This window comes from Hesperophylax consimilis, chromosome 14 (genome assembly GCF_061612785.1).
Source record: "Hesperophylax consimilis isolate HC1 chromosome 14, BYU_Hcon_1.0, whole genome shotgun sequence".
Classification (NCBI taxonomy): domain Eukaryota; kingdom Metazoa; phylum Arthropoda; class Insecta; order Trichoptera; family Limnephilidae; genus Hesperophylax; species Hesperophylax consimilis.
Window position 1 is genome coordinate 28,166,969 of NC_142849.1, and position 15,933 is coordinate 28,182,901.

The following is a 15,933-nucleotide window of genomic DNA, read 5'->3' on the forward strand; positions in this document are numbered from 1 at the left end:
TGACAGAGAGCATCATGGGGTATGTAGTTGTTCTTAGGGAATCGTCGCAGACTGGACTGACCTGGGAATTAATGAAATGAATTGAGGCAACATCACAAATGTTTAGTTTTGTTTTTTCACAGCCGAAAGAAGGCGATACTATCATGATTTATTTATTTTTCTCCTTCTTTAGCCAACGTTTTGGACAGCGACCATCATCAAATTTGACTTAAGAAGGTGGAAGAGCAACAAGGCATAGTAACCCAAAAATCAATCACGATAGTATAAACATATTTCAGAGCCAATGGTTCCTTGATCCAGATAACAAAGTAAGTAAGCCTATAGTTTTATAATCTGTTTTAAAATTTCGTAACTTTTTACTTACTGTGTTATTTAATTTAGCTGATGCCTCTCGTTCAGTTCTAACGCTCATCAGTTCACAAAATACCTTGTCATCCGCATTCTCGGATTCCAGCCCTTCCAAAAATCTGTCGACAATGTCTGGAAGCCATATGATGAACGAGCTAGTACTGAAATCAAATGGAAATTCATCAATTGCACCAAGACTTAAAGGCCTGGTTACATCTAATATCTTTGGTGCCAACCATCGTGCGACTTGGCCGTTTGAGTTACTGCAGTTTAGCTACTTGTACCATGTAATACCATGTAGTTACTGTCGTCTGCGAGTCAGACTGTAGATAATTTTCAAGTCACTGCAACATTATTTATAGGAGCTGCTATGAACACAGGTGACTTTAAAAAATCAAATTTGCTGACTGTCAGATCCGTCCCTAACTAATGGCTATCAAATGGTAGTAGCCGTCTACTATCAGGTCTGCACGGTCAGCAGCTCGCACTGTATTACCAGCGCATTATCAGGGACTTTGTTATTCAGAGATATGAATAAAGTACTGTTTTCAAATTGCTCAGTTGGTTTATTTATGTATTAAAAAGGCACAAGTCTTGTTAATATTTTCCTCAAGAACATGTATGTTAAGGTTTAATCAGATTAAATAATGTTACTGTTATATATTTCACTCTTCCAAGATAGCTATCTTTTCGCTATTAATTTATCGTTTGGTGAATGTCTGAAATTATTGCTTGATGTTTATAGAAAGCAATAAAAACGCTTCAACCTTCCCATATCTCAAAGGTGGTAATACACATCCCCCAAACGAGAATTGTGTACGATATTACCGATATCTAAGTCGTTTTTTTAACATTAAATCAATTTATATTATAAAAGAAAATGTACAATGTGCATGCCGCTAAAACTCAGAAACGCGTCCCGGTACCATTAAGGGAGTTATATGGTGTGGTAGCCCTCTACCCCCCATCCATGAATAAGGTTCCTGTTTTTACCTGAAGAGCGTGTTTTTGAAGATATAAGGGCTGGAAGTTTCGCCCTCTAGAAATTTGTAGAACAGTCCAGAACATTTGAGAGTATTCTAGAATATTCCACGACATTCCAGAACATCCCGGAACATTCTGGAATATTGTGGAATGTTTGGGATTACGAATAATGAATTTAAAACGGGATAAAAGGCCGTTTTCTGATAAACTTTTAGTAAATTCGTAATTGTAACAATACATCGGTATCTCTAAATAGTATCAAACAAAGTCATCATCCACGTCTATCTGCTTGTGCGCTTAGTTCTTCTAAACTATGCAACGGAGTTTAATGGGATTTTCACTTTAATTTAAAGAATTTCTTCCGAAAGATTTAAATATATAATACATGGATATTATATTTATTGAAAGTAGAGAAAAGTCATGCAACGCCGGGTCCACGTCAGCCATTATTATAATATTTAGGTAATCCTAGAAAAACTCTTGAAAAAAAATCAATCTGCATTTAAAAAAGCATCACGTCACCATTTTTGAAGATATTTAATAATATCTATCGAATTCCGACACAATTATTCTCCCCCTATATTACTCTAAAATAGTCAAAAATCCTCGCTGCAAAGAAGCCGCGAGTGCGGACGTAAAAGGACCAAGTAAGAATAATATGTATTTGAGTTACGCTCGATTTTGTGCCATCTCTTGTACTCGGGCGAAAGTGGGCTAGGTGCGGTTAAAAAGTAAGTAGGAAAAAAATAGTAACTGAGCATTAATGGAAGAAATAAAATGAATTTTAGAAGACATGATCGCTTCGCGATATAATGGGGGACCTTAGTGACCCCCTTTCGGGCGATAGAGTCACGTGGGGTAACCGTACGCGGAGTGTAAGTGTTCGCAGTGATGTTTTCGACAAGATTGTGCCTGTTAAGCGCCCGCGCGTTCCTTAATTCAGTAGCGTTCTGGATCGCGCCGAAGCGGGACATGTGTACAGTTCATGCTGATTTGTCAATAAAAAATGGTAGGAAAATTACTTTTTTTCGTGCTTTTCTTAAATTTTTCATCTTCGTTACGGATGTGTGCTATTGTGTAACCAGCTGTGTGAGAGCGACGTGGTCTATGATAATTTTTGGTGAAATATTGTTAGTTAGACGGGTGCAAAGTGATAATTCTAATAAAGATAACCAATAATCTGATTTTTTAATTTTATTGAATTTTGGTGTGATGGGGTAAGTGTGCTGGGGTAAGCGTTCGCAGTTGGACGATTGCGAACACTTACCCCGATAGATAAAATTGACTTTATAGCATAATATTTCAACTCTCGTTATTTATTTACAGTGAAATATGCCGCGTGTGTACGTGAGAAAGCACCCGGAGAGATCAGTTTGCACTCAAGAGCAGATTGAAACTGCAAAAAGGCTTATGAAAGAGGGGAAGAGTCAGCGGGCTGCTGCAGATATTGTTGGGATCAGTGAAGCCACTCTGCGCAAACGCCGCAGTAAATAATAATTATTCATTTATTTTCAGGCCGAAATCGTTGATTAAAAAAACTGACGAAATGTTCTATGGCCTGACTATGCAGACAATGAGAAAATTTGTTTACGAGTATGCTGAAATCAACAAGATCAACCAATACCAAGTTGTCTCGATTTTCGATAAAGCCTTCAAGAAAGTTGCAACTGTGGGGAATGCGGTATCAGGTTTTAAAGGTAGCGGAATACATCCTTTAGACAGTGAACTCTTCACCGAAGCTGATTTTGCAGCTGTTTCTGTTACTGATATGTTCGAGCCCCAACCTGACGTATCCATTATCTCTCCGTTAGCTAATCAAGAGCAAAGTGACATATGATCAATAATTAGCACAGATATTCTGAACAATCAGATCTCTTGCTATGCCAAAATACATGCGGCACCGAGCAGCCCACAAACGTCTCTCAGACCTAATAAAAATATTATTTGTCAGCTTCTTACGATCCCATTGAAGATGCAATTGAAGTTCAGGCCAGCTCTCTACCACAAGATGCAACATCAGTCCTTAACGTCCCAATATTTGTTGTAAGACCTCTACCAAAAGCAACACATAAACAAAAACGACGAAAAAATGCTTGCAAGTCTGAAATAATTACCTCAAGACTCTATAAAAAGAAACTTCATCAGAAACAGAGAGATGCAGATGCAAAAATGGTCCGAAAAACAATAATTAAAACCATGGAAATCGGACGATCACCTCTTTTCAAGAAAGTCGCACCACAAAGCGTAAGGCGAGAGATTCCAGCGTGCATAACTGTTTAAAGAGAGCACAAAAACAGGCTTCTAAGGACTATTTTTGCTCACAATGTAAGGAGAAATATCGACATCCACCAACAGAAGATTGGATAGAATGTATTGTGTGTAAAGCATGGTGGCATGTGAACTGCACAGACTACGATAAGGGGCAATTTAAGTGTGATAATTGCAATAGAGGGTAACTCTTCGCGGTGCGAACACTTACCCTATGGTATGCGTATACTTACCCCGCATACGGGGTAAGTGTACGCAATCGACATGCATGTAAACTTTTTTATATAACTTATTCATTTATGGACCATATGAGGTTTTAATGGTTGTTTGAGGTGCCTTAATAATCGATCATTTTAATAAATAAAAAAATTGAGTAAAATACCTAAAGCTTTTTAATACAAAAATCCTAATGTAAAAATTGCGCACGGTTACCCCACGTGACTCTACGTGATTTTCACCTTCAGGTTCGTAAAGGTTAAACTGAAACTAACCTGGCATAAACTCCAAAGTTTAAGATGAAGAATATCAAAATGTATTTTAAATGGGGCTTGACGAACAGCGGGGCAGTTTGTCTCCATAACTTGTAAAGTAAAGAGCCTTCTAATTTTTCTTTCAAGCGGTCCATGTCATCCAAAACTAAAGCGTCTACCTTTAAAAAAGATGTTATATTACAAGGACTGACATTATTATTTATATAAAATTGACTAAGGCGGTCGTCGGTCGGTAAAGAATCTCACCGATCCATATATATATATTAGGATCTTCAAACAGTGCAAACGGGTCGAGGGGCGAAAGGTAACGATGCGATGTACTTACTTGCCAGGTTTCAGTGGCTGCTCGATATATATCGCTACACCGCCGATACAACGTAACGAACTCCTAATTACCATTTTTAAAATGAAATTTATTATAGTTAAAAATAATTCTAAATATTATTGAATTTATTATTTAGGCACAATATCTAAAAAAAATCCACTATCTCGTCGTCACTTGGTGACAGATTTGATTCACAGAAGTTTTATATTTTTTTACATGTTTACGCGCCATTCGGCCGTCTTCTCAGTCTCTTATCAAATTACATTTTTTTTTTTTTTTTCAAATGAAGGAAACACATTGTGTCTTGACATTTTAAATAAATGAAACGCAAATATTTGGTTTTAAGTTACTATATTGATATATTTTCACTGTATACCAGTTTCGGTACCAATAACCGGTAAAATATATCAATGAAGTGACTTAATACCAAGTATTTTCGTTTAATTTATATATACCTTTAAAATAGACCCGTGAGTCAATTTGACGATGATAAGATATTGACATTTTAGTGTAAAGGCGGTAAATGCGATAACCGAAATCTGTAATACCGACAGCTTCCTAAGATACAAGCTACTTAGCTTATCTGCGGTGTACAGATATTGTGCAACATACGTCGCGCAACATTTAGTCTTTACTGTCTTGGTTTTTGTCGATTCCTTACCGACCCGTGAAACGACTGCTCAGTAATGAAGAAATTCTAAGATTTTACCTAATTACCTTTATTTTTATACTCTGGTGTGTAAAAGGTGTTATGGTATGTTTTTAAGGAATGTAGAAACTTTTTGTCGAAGGTCCTTGATTGTCAGTGTAATTACCACTGCACATAAGGCAATAATATTTTGTATGGATAAGGAAGGACTGACGATTAGGAAAAGCAGCACTCATTTTCTTCCTGTCTATCATCCTCACAGCGGTGGCACTGAGCACAAAGCGGTTTTGCACGAGATGGGCGAGGATGTAAAATGTATATAGGTAAAACAGGAGCCGTTTATAGTAAGCGATGATGTGCGGGTTATTGTAACAGACTGATTGCACAATGTGCAGCGAAAGAGTTCGGGAATAGAGAGGAAGGTAGGAGAATGAACAACAATATTATATCAGTACAATGGTCGCATGTATGTACGTATGTGTGTGTAAATTAGTGTATAATGCGTAATGGCGTAACCATACTCCTTTGATTTATATATATATAGCATCAAATTATCTTCGATCAGTTTTAGTTTAGGTCTCAGAGGGTTATAAGTAGATTTCGTCACTTTGGTTAGACAGGGTTGTAACTTCACTATAGTTCTGCGATACGCAGTATCAAAGTTTTAAAAACTATTTCTCACTATAGAAAAAAAGTCTGATTTTGAGGCTGAATCATTTATAAAATATTTTAGTTTAAAGGAAAATATGTAAATAGATTTTTTACCATTTTATATACATACCTAAACGTGCAGATACGCAAATCAGTTAGGGCATAATAATTAATTGCACAAGGTTCTAACTTAATTTCCCTAACGCCATTCCAAGCTAGGGCCTCGTTCTATTTGATTATTTACCATTGAAATAAGATACTTTACACAAGCTTGTACCTCAACCATTTGGCTTAGCAAACTTTGACCTCTCAGAACACGGTAAGGCGAAGTTAGAACCCTATCCAACCAAAGTGATGAAATACAATGCGCCTCGCGACTTATGACCAAATAAAATACATACGAGTGACAACCATCAACTGTCAAATACAAACAAAATAGCGATCGCAAAAGGTTAAAAGTGATGTAAGAGCTTTGTAAAATAAATGGAACTTGACGTTAGCACTTTGTCATACAAGTGGGTATCTACGGAATTACAACACAGATGGCTATGACAGTTATTTTGGCTATAGTAATAGGCAAAATAAATTTGGTTCTGTATTACAGGTCATTTTTGAAAAACATTCAGTTAGAATCTTGTCTAACCAAGGTCACGATTTTTCAAGAGACCCTTTATTTTATTTTGGAGAATTTATAATAGATATTAATCTACGACAGTTTAAGTAACATGTTTCGTACTGACCGCATAAGTACTCGGATCCTTCTTTGTGTTAACACGATACATATTCCTCAATATAACTAAGGCTTCTTCGTTCTTTCCCTGGCTCATGAGGTACTTTGGACTTTCGGGAGACCAGAACAAGCAAAAGGTAGCCAGGAGGAAAGGTAAGGCGTAACAGATAACCAGAAGACGCCAAGGCCTGAAGGTGATGCCCAGAAATTCAAGAGGGAGAAGGAAGTCGAAGGAAAGGGTGGCCCAGGCAATTACTGGAAAGGAAAGTCAGAGATATCACAGAGGTATTATTAATAATTGCGGATCACTGACCGAAGAACGAACAGATCTGAACCGAAGCATATCACGTATCCCAACAGCTCAGGGCCTCAATTTTCGACGAAGTCATTCCACTCGAACAACGAGTGGTTTGACTCACTCGTTGTTCATGTAGAATTAAATATAAGAATTTAAAATAAGCATTAAATGGATTAGGAAATTGAATCCTATAATTTCTATACCCGCTATATCCGATTTTTTGACAAAATGATCTGAATATGACATCTTGTTCACATTTTTGCGAGCAACAAGAGGAGCCTAAAATTGAGTTTCAAAACCCTACTTATCACGACCAAAAACCATGTTAAAACTCCGAGTGTGAAACCAAATCCGCTATATCATACAGAAAGTTACTATCAAAACCCGCTATATCGGATTCAACCAATCACAAGCAGTTATTTTGCCAAAATACAATATGGCCGCCGCTCTGACGCCACGCTCGTATGTCAAAATGATCTACGCGTGTGTTTCTAAACCCGCAATGTCGGCTCAGTTGACTTTCAAAATCACGAAGTGAGTATCAAAATCCGCTTTATCCATTTTATTTATCGAAATTACTTCATTATTGCTAGACATATATAGAAAAATAAATGCTTTTCGAAATTTTATTACTCCAATTCATTATATAAAAAATTGTAATGCAATTACTCATGTACGCTAGAGATGTGACAGTTTTTTGCGGTTTTCTCCAAATCAATGAAAGTTGATATAGCGGGTGTAGAAATTACACGACTCAATTGATAGATAATTATTATTGCCAAAATCAATTAACCCCTACTGTACGGCTGGCTACATTTTAAATCCAGTGAAATTGTGACCACCTTGAGGCGTACTGCAGTGTGCAGTGTAAAGAGCTAGGTTGTAGAAGTTTTTTAAAGCATTTAATTACTGTCCAAGAAAATGCCAAAGTGAAGAAGCTAATTTGTAGAAGCCTTTTTATTATTTCATATTTAATTTTCAATATTAAATAAGGTTTTGAGATATTTACAAAATTTTGCCAGCCTCATAGGGGATAATAAAAAACTCGCCAAACGGATTGAGATTTTAAAAATTTTTTTTTTGCTAACTCCACAAAGGAGGTCCCGAGGGAAAAGCCTATTCCCTTTTTTTTCCTTCAAGGCCTATGTTAGCTTTAGAAAGGCTGTGCAGAGGGCGAAGTAAATGCTCCTACTTACGTGATGCGATGGCTTGACTAAATATGATAACAGATGAAAGTACGGAAAGCATGCTGTCCACGTACATTTTAGGTGTAAATTCTCCATAAAAAGCAAATATCACAACGTTGGCTGCTGACATCCTGCAAAATAATCCAATGTTAACGATTTAGAAACTCGGAAAAATTGTCCTGTTAACAAAATATTTCTATAAAATAGTTCAAATATCAATTGGTAAATAAACCAAATGATATATTGAAATAAATAAACTTTCATCTACTTTTTTATTCAGCTTATCACGGCCATCTTCAGACTGGTTCAATTTGTCCTTATACTATGATATAGTGATATATATTCAGCTTATCACGGCTGTCTTCAGACTGGTACAATTTGTCTTTATACTATGGTATATGTACAAATTTTTTGGAGGGGGTCTCAGATGGATAACAGTGATTTTATTTAAATTATATTAATCAGTATTGTAATAAATAAAATTAACAAAAATTAAGAACATGTTGAAGGAGTTAAATATCTTGTCATTTAAACAAATTATTTACTTTAATACCATATTTTTAATCTACAAGATAATCAATGGCCATACGTCTAGTGAATTCCTAAGAAAAATTGATAAACTATAGAACAAACACACACATGAGACGAGGAAAAGAAATGAATTGAGACTCCCCTTCAGGAAAAAAACACAGAGTCAAAAGTCATTGATGTAGGTACGGAGCGTTGAAGATATTTCGAGAGCTACCAGAAGAAATAAAATCAGAAGAAAACATAAAAACATTTAAAATTAAACTACGAAAATATGTGATTGATTCATTTTAAATGTGTTACTATAATTATATGTATATGTATATAAGGATTGTATTAGGATATAGATAACTATGTACCCACTTAAAATACCGCAATAAACAATAACTTGATTCATTTTGATAATACATGAGTCACTCTTTGACTCTTTTACCGTGTTTTCAAACGTGACATAGCATAGCATTCGAATCTGAAACAGAAACGCGGCGAAGGAACACGCATTGCAATAAGGAAAAAGTTTATTTAGTTTCAACGAGTAGAATAGTGCTCTATAACGGGAGATATCTGAGTAACTATAACACTATCTGAAAAAAAATATTCACATCTGCATTACATATATTCCACCACATCATAGACAGTTCATTAGCTCCTCATCACATCTAAACAATGCATCACTAAAAATCACAGGGATTCAATGACAGTCTTGTATTGTTAGGCTATTATAATCTGCCGCACTTCATATGGCTGCCAAAAAACGAGGAGTGTGATTACTTGTTTATTTGTTTATTTGTTTATTTATTTATTGTTTAGGAACATTTACAGACTATTAACATGAAAAAAATCACCAGATAAGCGCTGCAAAAAAAAAACGTATATGTCAACAGTCCACATAAAAATGTTCACATCATGCACAGATTAAGTGTCATTATAAACAGCAAAACGTGAGCAAAGGCAAAAAAAGATATATGAAAAACAAAACATACAACTTGTACGCAGATTGTATTCTAGTTTCAGTCAAAAGAAATATAGCACTATGTGTCACTCATAATGACAGCTCACTGGTACCGGAAGATACACACCACAAACAAATATTAGACTCTTTTTTGTTGTTTGTTTTTGGGGTGTTATGCCGTGTTGCGCTAACTCCTTCTTTAGCCGACGTTTCACATCTTCGGATCTACCGGATCTGCCCTGATGATGGACACTGCAACGCTGTCCGAAACGTCGGCTAAAGAAGGAGTTAGCGCAACACGGCATAACACCCCAAAAACAAACAACAAAAATGCTTTTGGCCGTGAGAATCTAAAAACTTACCAAATATTAGACTCGATTCCTATAACAAACTAAAAACCTTAAAAAAGATTGACATAAAATGTTTAATTTTAATTGAAGCCACTATTAATGTCTGTCACCATATATTAAACAACATATAGCCTGTAACAGACCACGCAATTTTTTAAATTACTGATTTATAAATATTTACTAAACATATTTAATATTGATGTAGGTAAGCCGTTATTTAATTCCTTTGTGATGCATATTTTCCAGTGTGTAACGTTCCGTTGTGATTTCCGTTGTGCAACGTTGCAACAAATTTGCTCCTTGCCCATATATAATCATTTTTTAATATCCCTCTTATCCCCTCCCAAACAATTGTGTGTATATATATACCACTCTGACCAGTCGGAAGATGGACGTGTCAGTCGAAAATAAATAGATTTAAATGGTATCAAATTAATTTTAACCGAATTCCACCGGGAACTGTCAGTATCAAAGATAGAAATATTATATAAACAAAACATAAAATATGTATAAATAATTATGATTATTATTTATAAAAATTGTAGATTAATTGAATTTCTTAGAAAATTTGAAAACCTGCAGCACAAACACACGTATGAGACGAGGAATAAACGAAAAAAAATCCACTTAATAAAAACCATAATCGAAAGTCGTTGATGTAAGGGGCAATCAAGATATTTGGCTAATTATCAGAAGAAATAAAATTATAAGAAAGCATTAAAAAATTTAAGTTTAAATTAAGAAAATTCGCGATTGATTTATTAATTTAAAAAATTACATGTGTATATGTATTTAAAATAGCACAAATAAATAAACTAAAAATACTTAAAAATTAAATTGAAACAATCGAATCTTACGTTGCTGTTGAGATCAGTTTAAACACAGCAAATGTTGCGAGATTGGGGGAGAAACTAGATATTATAGAGAAAATTGAGCCAAGAGTCATGGATACCATTAGAACACTTTTACGGCCTCTGGTATCTGCCATGTAGCCCCAGAACTGGGAACTGAGAATCAAACCTGAAAGTTAAAAGAAACAAAAGACAACCATTTTTTATTATTACATGTTTTACGCGTGTACAATCGGTACAAACTTCTATGGTAATAATTGAAAGTTCAACAAAACATTTCATTGTCTTATCAGATATATAAGTTGTTCATGCTCATCTTTTTGTTGAATTTTTTTTTTATTGAATCTATATTCTTAAATTAAAATGAAAGATCATCCTTGCTTAACTTTTAATAGGGCGGAAGGAGAAACTTGACGCTATTTTGAAAAACGCATCATTGTCGACTTTGGTTTAAAATAAATCAATCCTAAAAAAATATCGAATGCAGAAAACATGGAGCTTACTAGATAAAGATAAGTATTTTTTGTCGAAATAAACCAAAGAAGCGTATAACAGTTTTGATAGAGTCAGGAAAAAACGCAAGGAACAGAGAGACAATGTAGTTTTCACAGGGTATCAAGAGGTTGATAAAATCATTCCAATGCTCGTTTCTACACTTTTCTTCGTGATTCAAATGATTTTTCCTGATTGGATTGGATCGCAAAATCGCTGGCAGTCTTGTCGATCCTGGTTTTTTCCCTAATAAGTTCTTTGACCTTTTCGGGAAGATCAAATGGACAGTTAATATCTGGTAAATAGGTTCTATAGAAACAAGACCAACTAAGAAAAAACCTTGAAATAGATGTTTCGGATACATTACAAAAAAACAATCACTTTTATTACAACACCGATCTTAGCGAATTGGCTTTTAGCGATTGGTATAGCTTTGCAGGTACATATATTATATCGAAAGACGTTTGCAAACTGTCATCAATCGAGTAATAATTAGGTTTTTTAAAAGTAAGTTTATTACCTATGAAGGGGATAGCCCCAATCCATCCTTTATCAGCAAGGGTTAGATTTAGATCGCACTGGGCAGCTGGTATGATGTAACCAAAACCAATGGTTTCTAATACCATTGACATGGCGATTAGACCACAACGTAGTGTCATTCGAAAATTGTAGCACCCGAAACCTGTAAAAATATATTGGTTGGAGACATTCTTGAAGAAAGAGGGTGATTTGTTGGTAATTTTACTCTTTTTTAAACTTTTAACGGCACTGAAGTTTTCACAAGAACCCATGACATTTTTGAGGATCCTGTGTGGGAGTCTTATTATAGAGAGCGAGGAGTTGAAATTACCCATGTTGTTGTAGGAAGAAACACAGAACGTAGGTTTGTAGATACCTTGAAAACCACCACTTATGAAGGAAAAGACACTGTTTAGAAGTGCAGTAATGATAAATATTTGTAGCCATGTACACAATTGTAGTTTCCGTACAAGCTTTGACATTGCCTGTTTTCCTATGGACCCAAATTGTCAAAGGTTATAACTAAATGACTAACCAACACGCCGTTTCCCCGCTGGCCATATAAGGCCACAAATGATCTTTGACGGCAATTGTCGGCAACTATTGGAAATGCGTTTGACGGGTCTTCCAACGGGCAGGTCCAATAGTAGTTCCTGAGCAGACTATTTGTAGGTATTTGTATATTATAATATTTTTGAGGAGACTACATATAATAGTTATTCGAAAGACAAAAATAATGTCTATTATAATAAAATCACCTGTTAGACTCATAGCCGCGTCAAATTTGAAAACTCTTTGTTTGCTCCCTTCGTCCATGCTAAATATGATTATAATGATAAAAAAATGACAGATGTCATTTTAACAGTTATTACAGCTAATTTAAAAGCTGCACAAGTTTCCACATTTGAAAAAAATAAATATTTATTTGGTTTAGTTCGAAGCGAATTTAGTTCCTACAAATTATTTGTTGAAGAAAGTGAAATCATATTATAGGTGGGTAGGTATATATGTTTATAACAAGCCTGGATCAGTCAACGATGTTTAACTGACTGGGAATTCAAGGACTGCAACTTACAAGCATTCGAAATACATGGACAAGAGTGTTGTTGTTTTTTTAAATACATATATTTTTTATTTGAATCACTGCTTGAAGCCGTCGACATCGACTGCCAGAGGAATTTGCGGAACTTAGACTGCCATAAGGCAGTCTAAGTTCCGCAAATTCCTCAGCCTAAGGCGAGGGTTCCCAACGTGTTCGAGGTTGACAGCTACCTTTTAGCTTAATTTTACGAGATTTTAACGATCTTATGTATATGAATTTTGGTTTCGTTTTATAGTTCTATATCTTTAGTGAGGACGGTTGCATCCCCGCTCACTGTGCGGGACTGTGAGCAGCCCCGTTTAAATACTATTTCCAAGAAATAAGTAGTAATTTTTCCATCAATTATAAATAAGGAGTTCAAAATATTCGTTGATGTAAATTACTCAACATTAATGTCGGCTTATTCGAAAATATGTATTTTCCCAATATTATTTCAATCTGATATATGGTCTATTGCTCACTCGAAGAGATATCCCAGTTAGTAGAGCAGCGTCCTGGCAAGGCGAGGTTCTTGAGTTCAAGTTCTAGATGAGACCGTATCTTTTTCTGGGTTCCATGATAACTCAACACAGTGACAATTCAACACACCTTTAAAAAGTGACATAAAGTCATTAGAAACGATGAAAAAATAAAATTAAACCTAACCCAACCTAACTTACTTAACCCAGTTAATAAAGTTTTTGTTTCATCACTTTCCATAACTTTTTAAAAATGTGATGAATTATAATTTTGATGATTTATCCGGTCACCCATTTTCTGATACGGTCTCATCTAGATTATCGTGTTCAACATATATTTTTTATTTGTTTTATACCGTTATTTCATTATCAATACTCTTTTAACAATGTTAATTATTGTTTTTTTTGTGTCAAAATGGAGTTAAGTTATTGAGTTGCTAATTGTTTTCCTGAAAAAAAAAACAATGTTTTTTTTTAAATATTGTGGTAATTTGTCAAAGAAACGGGGGAGCAAGGAATAAAAAAAAGTTCGCGCAGTTTTTCATTTTTAAATAAATTTTATTAAAATATATAAGCAATATTATAGACATTTCATATGATATGTAGGTAAAATTAGTTAGGTATTTGATATTGTGATTTAGCGTTGAGTACCCCATACAACATGCACTACAAATGTCCCATACAAAAACGTTAAATGTCCCGCCACCTCACAAAATATATTTGTCCCAACTCTTTTTCTTTGAAAAGCTACAAATGAGGTGGTGAGGTGGTTGCTGTATTGGCACTACAGAGCTGGTGAGGTGTGGCACTATATTTCGTGTACGCAATATTTTTGTAGTAAAGACGTGCAGGGACTTTAAAATATATGGTACATTTGTAGTGCATCTTGAATGTGGGACTTACACTACCGCAAACACCTCATACAAATATATTTCTGTTGTAGTACTGTTTGTAGTCCTAAACAATGCAAATCCACATTGGCGCAGCCGTACCAATCAAATTCAGAAGAGGGTTCTTATCACAGCCATTGCGCTGTATCCTTTATTGTAAACAAATGCAACAGAAATAGAGACTACCATTGAGCATTCAATGGAAGGGATCATTTACACAATCTGCACTATAATTATATGATGTTTTTTTGTCTGTTCCACCAAAACTAAACATGAATTATAACAATAGTGTATCGAAATAATTGAAATGCAGTTGCCCAAAGTACGTTTATTAAAATTTCAGCGTCTAAGGAAAGTTTCGTTGTGTTTGGTGCACTGAAGAGATTAACCAATAGAAGTTTGCTGGGGACATATGCCCGAATTAGGATAATTTTCTCCTTACTTCGATCAAACATTTTCAAATATCATAATTTTGTCTTGAACAGATGCTCAATTGCATTGCCTTATATGCGGCCTAGGAGGTGGTAGGTCTTCTGTTAACCTATCGGTTAATCAGTTTTATTTTAAATCTGTATGATCTGTATAGACCACACTTCTTGAGATTTATCTGTTTAGTAGTTTGTTGTAGGTTCTTCGGATAAATGGTAAAAACGGAAGACAAATAGACGAAACCAAATAATGAGCTACTTGCATAACGTAAAACGGGATCAACAGCTCGATTATGGCAGAAAGCAATTTTTTTATCAAACTTTCTGCATTTCACATTCTTTATTCGCGAATTTTCTCGGTATTCTTGTCGAGACTTCGTCAATTATTATTTAAGTCATATTATTCTACAAATGACAATTTTTTTTACAGACGCGTTGTTTCAAATGTCTTTTTTTCCCTTGGTAATAAAAAGGTACAGCCGAAGCAAACTGAAAAAACAAAACAAAAAATAATTAGTAAATTTAACACTGTAGTAACTGACGATTACATACAATCTATTTCACTACGTCTACGCAGTCAAGTGCGAGTAGTGGATTACAATTTAAAAAATGTTATAATTTACTTAAAAAGATGAATGCAGAACCGTAGAAGTTTGCTGGACACATTAATTCCATTATATATCCAATAACATTCGTTCCTGCAACAGCTCCCAAACGGCCAAACATCATAGTCAAGGATACAGCCATGGCTCTGAAATTAAAAGTTTTGATGAAGCAGTGGTTATTTCTAACAGCATGGAAGTTATCATAGTCTTTCATCTCTAAGATGAATAAAGTTTAAATGCTTTATTGATCAAGGCAAGTCCAAGGTTTTGAAAGAGAGGCATATTTGGAGCAAATGGTTAATTTTGGTATCGTATTGTAAATGGTGTGGGTAGATTTGTTCCTCTTCCCATGTCGACTATGGGTAGATAATAATTTTTATACGGTGAAGGGCTGCCTATTGATAATGTAAGGCTATTTTGTGTATTTAGAAACTTCCTTCTATGAAGTATATTTGCGCGGTAATAAGTATGAAGTACTCGTATATATGTTTATATACCAACCCAAGTTATGCAACAAGTTATTCAACTGGTAAGTTCTGTAAACAGTAGAGATCACGTTATGTTAACTACCCCAATGGATAGATAGCTCGCAAAAATCGCATCGCTCATGCAGTCTGGTGGAATAAAATTGTATTATCAAATGCGGCAACCATCTCGAAAGAATTGACCGGACACGAAGCACACTGCAAATTTGTCGAGCCAAAACAGGACTTCATTACGCTTAGTCAATGAAGATCTTATAAAAGAATGGCTCTCTTATCTGTTTTGGACAAGTAAAGCTTTAGATTTGACCATTGTGGACAAATATGGTCAAAGTAGCTTAGAAA

General features: G+C 35.0%; 2 protein-coding genes across 2 annotated transcripts in view; both read right to left on the reverse strand.

Annotated features, from left to right (window-relative positions):
• Window positions 1–3,633: 3,633 nt before the first annotated feature.
• On the reverse strand, window positions 3,634–11,736 carry LOC149418161 (synaptic vesicle glycoprotein 2C-like). Its single transcript, XM_089639899.1, has 6 exons — window positions 11,625–11,736; window positions 10,619–10,781; window positions 7,941–8,062; window positions 6,457–6,701; window positions 4,092–4,249; window positions 3,634–3,742 (listed from the first exon to the last, which is right to left on the reverse strand). Exons 1-6 carry the CDS (start codon window positions 11,734–11,736, stop codon window positions 3,634–3,636), a joined length of 909 nt encoding a protein of 302 aa, XP_089496025.1.
• A 2,658-nt stretch (window positions 11,737–14,394) lies between these two features.
• The window catches only part of LOC149418162 (uncharacterized), a 34,864-nt gene continuing 33,325 nt past the window's right edge, over window positions 14,395–15,933 (reverse strand). The window contains exons 19-20 of the mRNA XM_089639900.1: window positions 15,125–15,252; window positions 14,395–14,990 (exon numbers count right to left, since the gene is read on the reverse strand). Of these exons, the coding sequence (XP_089496026.1) occupies window positions 14,926–14,990; window positions 15,125–15,252 (193 nt within the window). The 3' untranslated portion in view covers window positions 14,395–14,925. The remainder of the gene's footprint in view (window positions 14,991–15,124; window positions 15,253–15,933) is intronic.